Genomic DNA, 18417 nt, shown 5'->3' with positions numbered 1-18417 from the left:
AAGGGAGATATGGAGATTTGAAAGAAGTGGGAGTTTTTTGTCAATGTACTATTTTTATTTGGGTGGATTAAGTTAGTTTCCCTATCACGTATGGATTTGATTTTTCCATTCTTTTTTTGTTTTTTTACCCGTCCAGTTGGTGGCGGCTATACACCTTTTTGGGTAGTAGTCCTCCATTAAACAGAAGAAGAAGAAGTGCATGTCAGAGCAAATACCAAGCCATAAGGTCGAAGGAATTGTCTGCAGAGCTCCGAGACAGGATTGTGTTGAGGCACAGATCTGGGGAAGGGTACCAAAAAATGTCACAGCCGAGGCCGTGCAAGAAATTCTGTCGACGAATGTTCCGCCATCACAGGCCCCTGAACCTGTGTAGGGATGTATTTAGGAGTGGACTGTGATTGAAGAAGTGGGGTGGGTTTTGTTAGTTTAAGTGTTTAATTTTGTATGATGTCGTTATCCCACTTTCCCTCAATGTTTTTTTAGTTTCTTATTCAATACCCCGTCCAGTTGGTGGCGCTAATGCATTGGATGCCAACCGCCGTTAAACCCCATCGAAGAAGAAGGTAGCTATGTTAGCGTATATCCTAGGAACCAATGAGCAGCAATGGCAGTGTCTTATCGGACGTAGTTTGTGATGCACCAAAATGGACACGCTGCTGTCCATTTCAAGTGCTGTATTTTTTTACGAAATAACTTGCGAAATGTGGGTTTAAACTTAGTAAATATACTTGAATACATGTCAGGAGTAAGAGCTTGAATTAACGACGGTACCCCTTTCAAGATGTTTGCGAAATCGTTCCGTGTCAAGTCCAACACAGTGATCAAAGGATCCGACAGGTGAGGAGAGTCCCTTGCTCCATTTGCCAGCTATAGCTAGGCAGGGCAAACCCGTTCTGGTGATTTATTACATTTACATTTACATTTTAGTCATTTAGCAGACGCTCTTATCCAGAGCGACTTACAGTTAGTGCATACATTATTTGATCGAACCCACAACCATGTCATGCTCTACCAACTGAATTTGGCATTTATGTGTATCACAGCACGTTTTTGGACTCATTCAGCAGTTTCTACCTTGTTAAGTACAATACCATTAGAAATTAATGGTATTGACAGTTATATTCCTAAAACTGAAGTTGAAAATGGTGATGCTGCTTCCTGTTGACAACATTTTGATAAATAGCCAAAATGTCACAGTTTTAACGTGTCCAAATCAATAACCAATATGCAGAAACAGTTCGTGATATATTGAAAACGTAAAATGTACTATTTACACACGTGCATCAATAGTAACCGTATTACTTGTATTTATTTAAACGAAAAAACACCAAAAACACTGTTTTGACAAGTGGCAATAAATCACATGCAGTGCTTTCGGAAAGTAATGGTTCGAGATTTCAGTTTTGCACGAATGCTGCCATCTATCCACGGGTTTTGGTTTGAATAAATTCCAAACGTCACAGTGGGAACCACACCCTCTATGCACTTCATGATGAACGCATTCACCGATTCCGTGTACACCTCGGTACTATTCTCACAGGCTAGACCTCCCTGGAATGACGAACCACCATCTTAGATGGGCTTTCCCACTCTGGATAGGGGTTTGCCTACTAGCCTGGCCTCAGATCTGTATGCTCTATAGCCAACTCCTCTATCAACAAGCTGGGCTGACTGGGCTCTTGAGCGTAGTACTGTATGATTATCTGGCCCTGTGTGTGTGTGTGTGTGTGTTTGTCTGAAATTATGTTGTGCTGGAAATAAGACCAACATTGCCCTTCCCAACTGTGTTTTTTCAGGGGCTGTTGTGTGAGTAGAGCAAATTCTTCCCTATCTGGAAATGCTTGCCGATATACGGAGGGAAGATTTTTTCCCATATATCTAGCCTGTCTGTGAGGAGGGAAAATATTCCTTCCTGTTTTTGCCTGAATGAATTAACAGGAATTTATGATTCATGATGAATTCTTCTGACATCAGCAAACTGGAATACCAGAATACTACCTTATAGTGATGCGCGGGTTGACTCAAAATCCGCCGTCCCCGTGTGGAGGACTGGTTTAGGGTAATTAAATACAGTGCATTTGGAAAGTATTCAGACCCCTTTACTTTTTGTTATTCACATTTTGTTACATTATAGCCTTATTCCTCATCAATCTTCACAATACCCCATTATGACAAAGCGAAAACAGGTTTTTACAAATTTGTGTAAATTAATGAAGAATAAAAAACCGATACCTTATTTACATAAGTATTCAGACCTTTTGCTATGAGACTCGAAATTGAGCTCAGGTGCATCCTGTTTCCATTGATCATCCTTGAGATGTTTCTACAACTTGATTTGGAGTCCAACTGTGGTAAATTCAATTGATTGGACATGACTTGGAAAGGCACACTCCTGTCTATACACGGTCCCACAGTTGAAAGTGCATGTCAGCAAAAAAACAGGCCATGAGGTCGAAGGAATTAGCCGTAGAACTCCGAGACAGGATTGTGTCGAGGCACAGATCTGGGGAAGGGTACCAAAACATTACTGCAGCATTGAAGGTCCCCAAGAACACAGTGGCCTCCATTTTTAAATGGAAGAAGTTTGGAACCACCAAGACTCTTCCTAGAGCTGGGGGAGAAGGCCCTTGGTTAGGGAGGTGACCAAGAACCCGATGGTCACTCAGACAGAGCTCCAGAGTTCCTCTAGAAAATGGGAGAACCTTCCAGAAGGACAACCATATCTGCAGCACTCTACCAATCAGGCCTTTATAGTAGAGTGGCCAGACGGAAGCTACTCCTCAGTAAAAGCCAGATGACAGCTCGCGTGGAGTTTGCCAAAAGGCACCTAAAGAACTCTCAGACCATGAGAAACAAGATTCTCTGGTCTGATGAAACCAAGATTGAACTCTTTGGCCTGAATGCCAAGCGTCACGTCTGGAGGAAACCTGGCACCATCCCTACGGTGAAGCATGGTGGTGGCAGCATCATGCTGTGGGGATGTTTTTCAGCAGCAGGGACTGGGAGAGTAGTCAGGAATGAGGGAAAGATGAATGGAGCATAGTACAGAAAGATCCTTGATGAAAACCTACTCCAGAGCGCTCAGGACCTCAATCTGGGGCGAAGGTTCACCTTCCAACAGGACAACGACCCTAAGCACACAGCCAAGACAATGCGGTAGTGGCTTCGGGATAAGCCTCTGAATGTCCTTGTGTGGCCCAGCCAGAGCCCGGACTTGAACCTGATCGAACATCTCTGGAGAGACCTGAAAAGAACTGTGCAGCGACGCTCCCCATCCAACCTGACAGGGCTTGAGAGGATCTTCAGAGAAGAATGGGAGAAACTCCCCAAATACAGGTGTGCCAAGCTTGTAGCGTCATACCCAAGAAGACTCTAGGCTATAATTACTGCCAAAGGTGCTTTAACAAAGTACTGAGTGAAGGGTCTGAATACTTAGGTAAAGATGACATTTTCCGTTTTTAATTTGAATACATTTGCAAACATTTCAAAAAACCTGTTTTTGCTTTGTCATTATGGGGTGTTGTGTGTAGATTGAGAAACAATTTAATCAATTTTAGAATAACGCTGTAACATAACAATGTGGAATAAAGTCAAAGGGTCTGACTACTTTCCGAATGCACTGTATGTATTAGTGGGGAAATCAGGTTGCATGAACTGTTGAAACTACCACAGCTTAAAAACCACATTGAAATTGGAGGTATTTTTACATCACTGATTAGAGAACAACCTGCAGGAGACCGACAGCTATGTTATATAATGTTGCATTTTTGTATGTGAGTCACCAAAACAGAAAGAAAAACTCAACACCTCAATCATTCATCGATTATCACATTAAAGAGAATTTGTTGAATACACCCTTACAAAAAAATATTGCAGTCAGAGTGCAGTAGGAGATGATTGTGGACTGCAGGAAAAAGAAGAGGACCGAGCATGCCCCCATTCTCATCGACGGGGCTGTAGTGGAGCAGGTTGAGAGCTTCAAGTTCCTTGATGTCCACATCACCAACAAACTAACATGGTCTAAGCACACCAAGACAGTTGTGAAGAGGGCACGACAAAACCTATTCCCCCTAAGGAGACTGAAAAGATTTGGCATGGGTCCTCAGATCCTCAAAAGGTTCTACAGCTGCACCATCGAGCGCTACCCAGACTTGTTGGATGGAGATTCCGGGAGGCTGCCGAAACGGGGCAGAAACAAGGACCGAGTTCGGGAAACCCTGATTTAACTGATAGTTTGACTCTCAAATTGGTGTATTGGTGTTCGGCCATCAATTTTTATACAGAGAGCGTTCAGAATTATCTGTGCCATGCAGCGGTCTAAGGCACTGAATCGCAGTGCTTGAGACGTCACTACAGACACAGGTTCGATCCCGGGCTGTGTCGCAGCCGGCCGCGACCGGGAGACCCATGAGGCGGCGCACAATTGGCCCAGCATCGTCCGGATTAGGGGAGGGTTTGGCCGGCTGGGATGTCCTTGTCCCATCGCGCTCTAGCAACTCCTGTGGCGGGCTGGGCGCATGCACGCTGACACGGTCGCCAGTTGTATGGTGTTTCCTCCGTCATATTGGTGCGGCTGGCTTCCGGGTTAAGCGAGCAGTGTGTCAAGAAGCATGTTTATTTTTGAGAAAAAAATAAGTCATTCGACAGACAGGCGCGTATAACAAAATCAACGGTACCAAACCAAATATTTGAATATGTTTAAAACAATTGATTTAATGTGTTTTATTAACATTGCTAATCTGAAGCAAAAAGGATGTGTAGCCTAATTCCACTCAATTTTATGTGGTGAAAATGCGAGCTTGTGTAATGTAGTAGGCCTGACACTTCACCATAGGGGAAATATAATGTAATATAACATAATTAAATGTAAAAGTAAGTCAATATATGATCATAGTCAATGTAGCACACAAACACATTTTTACAACAATGACATCTACAGTGCCTTGTAAAAGTATTCAGACCCCTTGGATTTCTTCATTTTATTGTGTTACAAGGTGGGATAAAACATCTTTTAATTGTCATTTCTTTTAACAATGTACACAAAATACTTATGTCAAAGTGGAAGAAAAATGTGAATAAAAAATATTAATAAACATTAAATAACTAAATATAGTAGTTGCATAAGTACATGTTAGAAACACCTTACAGTGGTGAGTCTTCTTGGGTAAGTCTATAAGAGCTTTGCACACCTGGATTGTGCAATATTTGCCCGTTTATATTATTTTCTAAATTCTTCAAACTCTGTCAAGATGTTGGGCATCATGGCTAGACAGCAATTTAAGTCTTGCCATAGATTTTCAAGCAGATTTAAGTCAAAACGTTAACTTGGCTACTCAGGAACATTCACTGTCTTCTTGGTAAGCAACTCCAGTGTATATTTGGCCTTGTGTTGTAGGTTATTGTTCTGCTGAAAGGTGAATTCCTCTCCCAGTCTCTGGTGTACAGCAGACTGAAGTAGGTTTTCCTCCAGGATTTTGCCTCTGCTTAGCATCCATCCCGTTTCTTTTTTTTCCTGAAGAAGTCCCCAGTATTTGCTGTTGTCAAGCATACCAATGCCACGATGCAGCCACCACCATGCTTAAACAGGAGGAGGCAGTTACTCAGTGATGTGTTGTGTTTTGTTGGATTTGCCCCAAGCATAAGGCTTTGCATTTAGGCGGCAACTTTTTTTTGTAGTATTACTTTAGTGCCTTGTTGCATACAAGATGCATGTTTTGAAATATTTTTATTCAGTATATTTGTGTTCTTTTCACTCAGTCATTTTGGTCATTATTGTGGAGTCACTACAATGTTGTTGATCTATCCTCAGTTTCCTCCCATCAAAGCCATTGAACTCTGTAGCTGTTTTAAAATCACCAATGGCCTCATGGTGACATCTCTGAGCAGTTTCATTCCTGTTCTGCAGCTCAGTTCAGAAGGACGACTGTATCTTTTGATGTGTCTGGGTGGTTGAATTCTGTAATTATTAACTTGACCATGCTTAAAGAGAGATGTCATGTCTGATCTGTTATTGTTTCCCATCTTCCAATCACTGACCTTCTTTATGAGGGTTTCGGAAAGCCTTGGTCTTTGTAGTTGAATCTGTGATTGAAATTCTATACTTGACTGAGGGACCTTACAGAGGTTGTATGTATGTATGTATGTATGTATGTATGTATGTATGTATGTATGTATGTATGTATGTGGGACACAGGAAGGGTTAGGCATTCAAAAATCATGTCAACCCGTATTATTTCACACAGTGAGTCCATGTAACTTATTATGTGGTTTGTTAAGCCAAATTTGACTCCTTAACTAATTTAGGCTTGCCTGAACAAAGGGGCTGAATACTTATGCAACGACTGTATTTTAGTTATGAAATTTGAATGTATCTTTTAAACATTTTTTATCTTCCACTTTATTTTGTGTAGATTGTTTACAAAAAAATGACAACCATTTTTAATCCAACTTTGTAACCCAATAAAATATGAAGAAATCCAAAGGGTTTGAATACTTTTGCGAGGCACTGTATTCCTCCCAACTTTAACCATGGAGAGAGAGATTACAAATGCTCCTATGCACAATTTAACCATACGCTCTAGACTAGAACGTCCATAGGGTCTGTGCAACAGGCTGAACGTTTGACATCCCTACAGCTAGTAACGTTATAGGCATCCCAGAGATAAAAGGGGAAAGTTAGCAGAAACTATGCGCATCCTGCCTCTTTGCTAGTTAGATTGTAGGACAGCATAGTAACAATACTGGACTAAAGGAGCCTAACGTAAGGCCTACAATTTATAGTAGGGGAGAAAATGAATCTGTTGTTCAGGTGTTATACTTTGTATTCCATGTTGGAGAAGCTTCTCAGGAACACAGATCCTCGTTTTCATGAGGATAAGACTTACCATTTCTGAGATCTTATTTTCAAGTTATCGGAAAAGGTCAAAAATGTTGCGGACAGGTCAATCTTAATCCCTAGTCATAAGGCACCAAATCATCTGTCTGAATTCTTAAATTCAACACTTTTTGTCCAATAACTGCAAGATAGGGTGGTCATATTGGTATGACTTTTTCATGGTCCACGTACAACAGAGATGATAAGTGCAAATTAGGCACTTAATATGTAAATTAGACCGTGTGGAATACATTTCCATAATATTGCTCTATGCATCCGTAAGGGAGCGTGGTTTATAGCATACAGTAGAATTTAACAGGTGAACAGAGTTTTGCATTGAAGTGTGTAGGCTACCACTGTAACTAGGCCTACTGTAGTTTTTCATTTTTTTCAGAGTAGACAATGTTTCTGAATTCGCTGGCAGTGCAGCATATTTATGTTCGGGACAAAGTAAGTTCAAAACATTATTGAATTCAAACGATCTGGTTACAGGTCCACAACAATTTGCAATAGGTTTTTGTTTCAGAAACCGTCAGATACAGCAAATGGCACTGATTTAAAAAAAATCTGCCAATACCTCCAAAGACATCTGATCAAGTTCGGCATTTATACCGATTTTGCAGGTTTTCCTACTTACAAAGCATGTAGAGGTCTGTAATTTTTATCATAGGTACACTTCAACTGTGAGAGACGGAATCTAAAACAAAAATCCAGAAAATCACATTGTATGATTTTTAAGTAATTAATTTGCATTTTATTTTATGACATAAGTATTTGATACATCAGAAAAGCATAACTTAATATTTGGTACAGAAACCTTTGTTTGCAATTACAGAGATCATACGTTTCCTGTAGTTCTTGACCAGGTTTGCACACACTGCAGCAGGGATTTTGGCCCACTCCTCCATACAGACCTTCTCCAGATCCTTCAGGTTTCGGGGCTGTCGCTGGGCAATACGGACATTCAGCTCCCTCCAAAGATTTTCTATTGGGTTCAGGTCTGGAGACTGGCTAGGCCACTCCAGGACCTTGAGATGCTTCTTACGGAGCCACTCCTTAGTTGCCCTGGCTGTGTGTTTTGGGTCGTTGTCATGCTGGAAGACCCAGCCACGACCCATCTTCAATGCTCTTACTGAGGGAAGGAGGTTGTTGGCCAAGATCTCGCGATACATGGCCCCATCCATCCTCCCCTCAATACGGTGCAGTCGTCCTGTCCCCTTTGCAGAAAAGCATCCCAAAGAATGATGTTTCCACCTCCATTCTTCACGGTTGGGATGGCGTTCTTGGGGTTGTACTCATCCTTCTTCTTCCTCCAAACACTGCGAGTGGAGTTTAGACCAAAAAGCTCTATTTTTGTCTCATCAGACCACATGACCTTCTCCCATTCCTCCTCTGGATCATCCAGATGGTCACTGGCAAACTTCAGACGGGCCTGGACATGCGCTGGCTTGAGCAGGGGGACCTTGCGTGCGCTGCAGGATTTTAATCCATGACGGCGTAGTGTGTTACTAATGATTTTCTTTGAGACTGTGGTCCCAGCTGTCTTCAGGTCATTGACCAGGTCCTGCCGTGTAGTTCTGGGCTGATCCCTCACCTTCCTCATGATCATTGATGCCCCACGAGGTGAGATCTTGCATGGAGTTCCAGACCGAGGGTGATTGACCGTCATCTTGAACTTCTTCCATTTTCTAATAATTGCGCCAACAGTTGTTGCCTTCTCACCAAGCTGCTTGCCTATTGTCATTTAGCCCATCCCAGCCTTGTGCAGGTCTACAATTTTATCCCTGATGTCCTTACACAGCTCTCTGGTATTGGCCATTGTGGAGAGGTTGGAGTCTGTTTGATTGAGTGTGTGGACAGGTGTCTTTTATACAGGTAACGAGTTCAAACAGGTGCAGTTAACACAGGTAATGAGTGGAGAACAGGAGGGCTTCTTAAAGAAAAACTAACAGGTCTGTGAGAGACGGAATTCTTACTGGTTGGTAGGTGATCAAATACTTATGTCATGCAATAAAATGCAAATTAATTATTTAAAAATCATACAATGTGATTTTCTTGATTTTTGTTTTAGATTCCGTCTCTCACAGTTGAAGTGTACCTATGATAAAAATTACAGACCACTACATTCTTTGTAAGTAGGAAAACCTGCAAAATCGGCAGTGTATCAAATACTTGTTCTCCCCACTATATGTAGTGTATCATTTACAAAACGGTTATGAGGCCCCTGGAGGGCATGCAGTGTGCCCCCGGTGATGCGTTGGGCTGACCGCAACACCCTCTGGAGAGGTGCAATTGCCATACAGCCCAACGGGATACTGTATTTTTCCTCTCTGACAAACGGTTTCAACTCGCTATTTGCATTTGAGGTTTGACTTAAACTGATGTACCAATTAACATTAATTCTGGAAAATTAATGCTCAGTTTGTCAATAAAGATTGCCATACTAGCTGTTTAGTCTGTGTTTTATAAATGTGCAATAAGCATAAAACAATGATATAAGGAATTGGAAACTCATTCTCATTCTGAGAAATAAGGTAGGCCACTCTGAACAAAGTGGACAGGCTAGCATGCTGTTCAAACATTTGGAGACTGAGAGAAGGTTGTGTTCATAACAATTCAACTGTTTTGCCTTGTTAGCTGAATTCAGAGCTTGTGAAATTATACCTAGATCTAAGTTGGCTAAACTTGAAATATAATTATTAGCTGGCTACTCACTAGCACGTGGGCTTGAGTGTTTTAGACCCTAGTTCATTTTCTATGCCTGTTATTTATTAGTGAAAGTGCGTTATGCATGGTTCTGGTTAAATGTGTAACAAAAAGGGCATTTTTATAGACCTGAAAGCCAGATCAGTGATTATTGCAATAAAAGCAGGTACAACTATTTTGATTAAATTATTAGTGGGTCTTATGGTTGTGGAAGGCATATATTCAGCCTAGGTATAATTTCATAAGATCTGAATTTATTAGATTATTGCTGACTGTTTTAAATGCAGTGTATTTGACCTTTTAATTGTACAACAAAGCTTATTTAGAGAGAATTTAAAATCGCGATATAATTTATATTGTGACTCGCCCATGAGTTTTATGCCATATCGCCCAGCCCTAACTTGAAGCTTTTGACCCTCTCTACTGCGGCCCCATGGATGGGGGTGTGCTCTCTCTGCTGTGTCCTGTAGTCCACGATCAGCTCCTACGTTATTTTCCAGGCACCACTCCGCCAGGGTTCTCACTTCCTCCCTGTAGGCTGTCTCGTCGTTGTTGGTAATCATGTCTACCACTGTTGTGTCGTCAGCAAACTTGATGATTGAGTTGGAGATATGTGTGGCCACGCAGTCATGGGTGAACAGGGACTACAGGAGGGGGCTGAGCACGCACCCCTGTGGGCCCCCATGTTGAGGATCAGCATGGCGGAGGTGTTGTTGCCTACCTTCACCACCTGGGGTTGGCTCATCAGGAAGTCCAGGACCCAGTTGCACAGGTTGGGGTTCAGACCCAGGGCCCTAAGCTTAGTGATGAGCTAGGAGGGCACTATAGTGTTGAAAGCTGAGCTTTAGTCGATGAACAGCATTCTTACATATGTGTTTCTCTTGTCCAGGTGGGATAGGGCAGTGTGATGGCGAATGCGTCGTCCATGCATCTGTTGGGGCGATAAGCGAATTGTAGTGGGTGTCGGGTAAGGTGGAGGTGATATAGTCCTTCACTAGCGTCTCAAAGCACTTCATGATGACAGAAGTGAGTGCTATGGGATGAAAGTCAGTCATTTAGAACAATGGTGGACATCTTGAAGCAAGTGAGGACAACAGACTGGGATATGGTAAGATTAAAGACATTCAAACACTCCAGCCAGCAGGTCTGCACATGCTCTGAGGATGCAGCTTGGGATGCTGTCTGGGCCGGCAGCCTTGCAAAGGTTAACACGCTTAAATGGCTTACTCATGTAAGCCACGGAGAAGGAAAGCACATAGTCCTCATGAGCGTCAGGGGCCCGTGTCGGTGGCTCAATGTTTTCCTCAAAGAGGGCAAAAAAGGTGTTTAGCTCGTCTTGGAGCGAGGTGTTGGTGTCTGGGACGTGGCTGGTTTTCCCTTTAGAATCTGTGATTGTCTGGAGTCCCTGCCACATGCGTCTCGTGTCTGAGCCGTTGAATTGAGACTCCACTTTGTCCCTGTACTGTCGTTTTGTCTCTTTGATTGGCTTACGGAGATCGTAGCTGGTCTGTTTGTACACATCCATGTTCCCAGTCACCTTGCCATGGTTAAATGTGGTGGTTCGTGCTTTCCACATTGTTACGTTATAGCCTTATTCTAAAATGGATTAAATTGTTTTTTTTCTTCATCCATTTACACACAATACCCCATAATGACAAAGCGAAAACAGGTTTTTAGGCATTTTTGCGAATGTATTAAAAATTAATATAAAAAATACCTTATTTACATAAGTATTCAGACCCTTTGCTATGAGACTCGAAATTGAGCTCAGGTGCATCCTGTTTCATTGATCATCCTTGATGTTTCTACAGCTTGACTGGAGTCCACCTGTGATAAATTCAATTGATTGGACATGATTTTGAAAGGCACACCTGTCTATATAAGGACCCACAGTTGACCGTGCATGTCAGAGCAAAAACCAAGCCATGAGGTCAAAAGGAATTGTCCGTAGAGCCCCGAGACGACAGGATTGTGTCGAGGCACAGATCTGGGGAAGGGTACCAAAACATTTCTGCAGCATTGAATGTCCCTAAGAACACAGTGGCCTCCATCATTCTTAAATGGAAGAAGTTTGGAACCACCAAGACTCTTCCTAGAGCTGGCCGCCCGGCCTTACTGAGCAATCGGGGGAGAAGGGCCTTGGTCAGGGAGGTGACCAAGAACCCGATGGTGACTCTGACATAACTCCAGAGTTCCTCTGTGGAGATGGGAGAACTCTTTGGCCTGAATGCCAAGCGTCACGTCTGGAGGAAACCTGGCACCATCCCTACGGTGAAGCATGGTGGTGGCAGCATCATGCTGTGGGGATGTTTTTCAGCGGCAGCGACTGAGAGACTAGTCAGGATCGAGGGAAAGATGATCGGAGCAAAGTACAGAGAGCTCCTTGATGAAAACCTGCTCCAGAGCGCTCAAGACCTCAGACTGGGGTGAAGGTTCACCTTCCAACAGGACAACGACCCTAAGCCCATAGCCAAGACAACGCAGGAGTGGCTTCGGGACAAGTCTCTGAACGTCCTTGAGTGGCCCAGCCAGAGCCTGGACTTAAACCCGATCTAACATCTCTGGAGAGACCTGAAAATAGCTGTGCAGCGACGCTCCCCATCCAACCTGACAGAGCTTGAGAGGATCTGCAGAGAAGAATTGGAGAAACTCCCGAAGTACAGGTGTGCCAAGCTTGTAGCGTCATACCCAAGAAGACTCAAGGCTGTAATCGCTGCTGAAGGTGCTTCAACAAAGTACTGAGTAAAGGGTCTGAATACTTATGTAAATGTATATTTCGTTTTTTTTATTTTAATACATTTTGGAAACATTTCTAAAAACCTGTTTTTGCTTTGTCATTATGGGTTGTGGTGTGTATATTGAGGGGAGAAAAAAAACAATTTAATCCATTTTAGAATAAAGCTGTAACAAAATTTGGAAAAAGTCAAGGGGTCTGAAACTTTCCGAATGCACTGTGGTGTCCAAGGACCTTTACATGTTCTGTTTAGAGGTGAATTGGCTCCGGCAGCCAAATACTCCATCTTAACGGGAATCAAATAGATTCTCAATTGCGGTACGGTTCTAGAAACATAAAGCCCTCTACTTTCATATCCCATCAAAATATACACTTACTGTACACTGTTTTATCCGGTTTTAACACAACTGCAGCCGACAGTATTTTTCAGTGACAACACGTTTGTGGCGTCCATCTTCTGTTTACACACAGGTGTTCGGAGATGCAGATATCTAATTAGCACTGGTACGCCTCTCTTCCGTCTGTTTTCCGTAAACAAGTGCTGTAATAGGGAAATATGGCCGTGTGGTAACCCTATAAAGGTGTGTAGTACTTAAAAAAAAAATACTTTATTTGTTTTAGTATTTTTACATTTTTATATATTAATTTTTTTTTTTTTCTCACTGATTTATTGAAAATGTGTTCCTTAGGTTTCCAAAACCGTACAGCAAGGGATGCGTATTCACATTTAGAGCAAGCGTCGGGGCTCTTAACAAAAGTACCCCATGAAGCGCCTATTGATCCCCCTTCATCAATAGACGCTAAAGGTAGTTAGCATCTACGATTAGCTTAGATGGGTACCTAGCTGCTATTATTAACAACGCTGGAGTATTTACACTGCAGCATTGCTCCCTATTGTATTGGGTTGCACAAAAACTGTTTGTGGGAAGACAGAAATTACATTTCAATTTACTGTGCCGGTAGCCCGAAGGCCGGCAGATGGCGATGAAACGACTAAATATCGTCATCTGGCTACTAAAGATTATTGCATACATCTGTTCTAGGTTTTGGCTATTTGTCCTGTTCCATTTCCTACTCTCACCACTAAGATGCAGTTGGTGGTTGAAATTCAGTTATTCTAGGCTTGTGGAAATGAAAGCATCACAACATTTCCTGAAAACTATTTCAGATATATATTTCATAACACCTCTCTACCCACCTTAGGAGGAAGCTGAAAGCTGACGTATCCACAGCCTTTCCCTCTCTGTCTGTGGAGGAACTGTCTGAGTTGGTCCCAAACAAGGAGGAGCTGAATGTAGTGAAGATTTATGCCCACAAGGGAGATGCAGTGACCCTCTACGTACTTCATAAGAACCCAGTGTTCTTTGAGCTGGAGAAACGCCTCTATCCCACAGGTAGGGTTACAGTCAAGTGGCAGAGATGCACTGACCATATAATTCAGAAAAAAAGGGAAATCTTGACTGTACTGTATGTCTTGTTGGTTTTCAGTGTATACGCTTTGGCATTATCCCCATGTCTTGCCAGCATTCACAACATGGCCTCCAGTGCTACAGAAGCTGGCTGGAGGGGCAGGTAAGGTTATTTGTCTTATGTAAAACCTGGACTAATATTAATCAATGTATCAGTCATTAACATGTATTCTGAAACTCTATCCTCCCTGCTCCTCCACAGATCTCATGCTGCCTGGAGTGGTGGTGCCTCTAAGTGGTCTCCCAGAGGTGAAGAAGGGGGACTGCTGCGCTGTTAAAGTTGTTAGCAACAGGTAGGCCTAAGCTAATCACTGATTGGCTGTTACTGCTGTCTATAATGAACACATTGACAATGGCAGGCTTCATATTCTTGTTCAGAACGTCCTGGTTGTTTCTTTCCAGGGCTCCCATGGCAGTGGGCACTGCCACCATGTCCAGTGCTGAGATGCGGAGCTTGGGCATGAAGGGCAGAGGGGTGTCAGTCCTCCACACCTACCTGGACAGCCTGTGGTGAGTGCCTGGTCAACCTCAACACACACACACTGAAGCGTGGTCAGACTGTCAATGATTATAACCCTGACACAACATTTGTTTGTCAATAGCTAGGTTTCCATCCAATTACGGACAGATTTTCATGCGTATATTCTAAAATCCACATCAAGAAAATATCCGCATTTGGTGTGTTTCCATCCAACAGACTTGTTGCGGATTAAAATTAGTGCGTGATGACGTTTTGCAAACAAAATGACACTTTTTCGCTTAAGTTTTCATGTACCGAATAGCCAACAGCTTGCAGAAACAGTGTGATTAGTCTAGTCTACATGATGATATTATTATGGATAAGAGAATATTTTTATTTGTGGAACGGCAGTCAAGCATCGATCATCATGTCACCAGAATAAGACCCTTGATATCTATTGGAAAGGATCATCAAGATCACTGTGCACTTTCACCACCCTGAGAAGTTCCTCATCACTTATTTCATCTGTTACTCTCTTTAGGGCATTTGGAGACAAGTCTGGTCCTCCCTCCATTCCTGATGTGGACGCTGAGGGTGTCGAGGCAATGTATGGAGAAGAGGAGGAGGATGAGGATGAAGAGGCAACAGAGGGGGTTGAAGAGGAACCGTGTCCCAACTCTGATGGTGACAAGGCCACAGATGCCCCCTGTCCTGGTATCCAGGAGCTCAGCCTGGCTGACAGGGAGGAGGGGGAGCAGGGGAAAGAAGAAGGAGAAGAATACCCAGAGGACCCGAGGAGCCAACAAGGTAGCTATTACTGCTCAAATGGAGATCCAGTAAGAGGAGAGTTTGGCAGTTATTATGATATGTGTCCATGTGTTTGGGTCTAAGGGAATTGAGAAGAGTTCTGGTATTCTTTGCTCTAGTGTTCTGTTAATATTTTATTCCCAACACAATTACATTGTCCTTAACAAATCAAAATCCTTAAAACAAAGAGATTGATGGCAAACATATTTGATTTTATGTGTATTTCTTTGAAAGCAAGTATCTTATTGCATAAAAGAGTCATGAATTGACAAACAAAAAAAGAGAGAATTACAGTGTATATCACAAACATAGTCCTGTCCTTACAGAGCAGATGGACGCCCTGCTGCTGCAGTGTTTCCTCCAGGCGCTCAAGAGCAAAGTGAAGAAGTCAGAGCTCCCCCTGCTGACCAGTAGCTTCCTGCGCATCCACATGTTCTCCTGCTGGTGAACACTACTCGGGGACATTGAGTTTCCCACTGACATCAGTGCATAAATGCAAAAGTTTGAGTTGTGTGCATGTGGCCTATCTCAAGTTAGCATTCTGCTTAAGAGAAGTAGCTTTGAACTGAATATTCATAAATTTTGTTTTGTTTTACAGTCCAAGTGGAAAGCAACTTGACATCAAGAAATCAAGCTATAAAAAGGTAACCCGTCTTAGAATAAGAGTGGTCCTCGACTTGACTTGTAAAGGACGTCTCATTTCATAATGCTATGATGTTTCTAATAAACTTGAATCTTGAATTTTGGAAAGAGGATGGCAAAACCCAGACATTTTCAATTTGACTATTCATCAATAATCACTGAATTATCCCTTAAATCCTAAATCTAATGTTTTGTCCCCAGTTATCCAAGTTCCTTCAGAGCATGCAGCAGCAGCACAGCCTGGTGAGGGTGAAGGAGCTGAGTAAAGGGGTGGAGAGCATCGTAGAGGTTGACTGGAAGAACCCAGCGTGAGTATATCCTCTTCCACCTACGGCATTTATGGGGGGGACTTGAGATTAGCAATAGTGAAGTGTTTTTTTTATGCTGTCTTTTCTGCTGCATCTAGACTGCGCTCCTTCCGCACCCCAGAGGATCCTGGGATAGAGGAGGCCCCAGTGGAGGTGGGAGGAGCGGAGGGTGAGAAGCCCTACCATCCCCCTGAGATCACTACTCTCTACATGGTGTCCTCTCGTCTGGAGCCTCTGTTTCAAGATGCCAAGAAGAGGTGAGTCTGGGTACATGCCTGCAAGCGTCTGTGTAGTCTTTTTTATGTTTTTAAGTAAATGTTTTGAGTTGTACTGACATGTCGGTGCTCTCTCTCAAAGGAAAGGAACAGTACTCCAACCAGCGGAAGTGAGAGAAATCATCACAGATTATGTGAAGAGGAACGAGCTGGTGGATGAGAAAAATAAAAAGTGAGGAGATTGCATGGATTCAAAGCTTTCACTTTCATTCAGGATTTAAGACTTTCAATATCCAGTTGTTTGGGAGATGCACTGCCAGCGCAAATATCTGTTCAAGGTGGTAGCTATCAACTCTCCTATATTAACACAGTCTGTGTGAACTCCACCAGTTATGTCGTCATTAACCCGATCCTATGTGACTGCCTACTGGAGAAGTCAGAGTACCAGGAGGTGGAGGCACTCAAGTGGGATGACCTCTTCAGCAGGTAAACAGCTATGGGTAGTGAAACACTGGCCTGAAGTCATGCTGCATCACGCCTTGGATTATGATTTAACACCACCATCTTGTGTCCACAGGACGCTATACAAAATGCAGCACTGCCACCAGCTGGTGTTCCCTGGCCAGCCACCCATAATAAAGAAGGGCCACATTGAGCCCATAGACATCTCTGTGGCCTCCAGGGGCTCCAACAAGAAGGTACACCCATGACAACATGTTTTTAAAGCAGCACTCCTCAATCTTTGTGATTTTATAATAAAATATCCTTCCTTCCTCCCTTCTCTTTAGGTGACAATGATAAAGAACCTGGAGGTGTATGGTCTGGACCCCATGGCGGTGTCAGTCGCCCTGCAGCGCAGAGTCCAGGCCAGCTCAGCCCTGAACCCCGTCCCCGGCTCCAAGGACCGAGTCCTGGTCCAAATACAGGGAAACCAGGTCCAGCAAGTCTGCAAACTGCTACTAGGTTCGGAAATATGTCCTCTTGGAAACCTCATGACAAGACTGTCTTGATTCCGGCTCTTGATTTAACAGGTGTTTATGTGCATCATTTCTAAGGCTTTTTCCCCACTTTTTTTTGCAGATAAGTATCAAATTCCCTGCAAGTACATCCAGGGACTAGACAACAAAGTTCAGAAGCCTGGGAGGAAGAAATAGTAGAACTTCAATATTTCATCAACGTGTATGTATAGCTGTGCAGAAAAAGCCAAACAACAACAACTAATTGTTTATCGTTCATGAAATAAAGTCTACTCCAGGATTTGGCTAAATTGGTGTTGTCATTCATGTTTCATGGTGCCAGCCTGAGATGTCTGTTCAGTAAGAATATGCTACACAATTAGTGTGACCTGGCCAAGCATCATCCTCTCTGTCTATGGGTGAGGTTAGCAATACCTGACATTGTGCATTCTGTGACCATGGGTTACTTATGACAAAATGACCAAGTCATTAAAATATGACCGCCCTGTGTTCCATAGAAACAGCCCCCATTAATGAAACAATGGCAAAAAGTTTCTTTGCCAGAATTACCAGGCTGAGAAAGTGAAGCAAGTCTCTTTCTTGCATCCAGGCTAACATTGTGCTCTCTGTAGCCTTAAAATGAGGACACCTGCTTCAATGAATAGGCCTTATTATTGTACATTTAAAAAAATGTGTAAAGAATGGGTTGATATTCTTTTTTTTGATGAGTTTAGGATCTCTATTAATCCATCCCCTTAAACTAAATTATGCTGATATGAAGCTATGAGATTTTGCACTACATGTATATGACATCTGCTTTGAATACATTTTCTACTGAATGACTCAAAACGTCAGTACGGGATGCTACATGTAAGTGTCCACACACTTCCATAGTGACAGACAGAATGCAATGACGTATCTCTGACAAAGCCTAAGCTGTTAGAAGTACTGGTTTTGTAATTGTTATTACACGGCAAAATCAGTGCTAAGCAGTAAACATGTCATATATTTACATTTTTGGAAGATTTTAATCATGGGAAAATACTGTGGTCAAGAGATGGAGCGTTGCACCAAAACCTACCATCACATAGTTCTGTAATGGAGTCACTGGTGAATTTCCATCACAGGCTTTACAGAGGTGAGAAGTTTACACTGCATTATCAGATTAAATCGATATCCTTGATTTCCTTTACTAATACATTTTAATGTAAAATGTATTTTAATTTCCTTCCAAATGTAGTGGTTT

The 18417-nt window shown here is 42.7% G+C and overlaps 1 protein-coding gene across 1 annotated transcript; it reads left to right on the top strand.

The window, feature by feature from the left end:
* The first annotated feature begins 581 nt into the window (after positions 1–581).
* Positions 582–17472, top strand: eif2d (eukaryotic translation initiation factor 2D). The gene is made up of 15 exons (XM_084184447.1): positions 582–837; positions 13518–13708; positions 13803–13886; positions 13986–14076; positions 14186–14293; positions 14785–15050; positions 15377–15494; positions 15649–15694; positions 15894–16000; positions 16099–16257; positions 16358–16447; positions 16606–16701; positions 16793–16913; positions 17004–17178; positions 17296–17472. The coding sequence occupies exons 1-15, from the start codon at positions 782–784 to the stop codon at positions 17367–17369; spliced, it is 1782 nt and encodes a 593-aa protein (XP_084040573.1). The 5' UTR covers positions 582–781; the 3' UTR covers positions 17370–17472.
* The last annotated feature ends 945 nt before the right edge of the window (positions 17473–18417 follow it).

The sequence above is a fragment of the Coregonus lavaretus genome (assembly GCF_964263955.1).
Source record: "Coregonus lavaretus genome assembly, chromosome: 20".
Classification (NCBI taxonomy): domain Eukaryota; kingdom Metazoa; phylum Chordata; class Actinopteri; order Salmoniformes; family Salmonidae; genus Coregonus; species Coregonus lavaretus.
The sequence above is the reverse complement of the archived record's forward strand: the minus strand, read 5'-3'. Positions and strand labels throughout refer to the sequence as shown.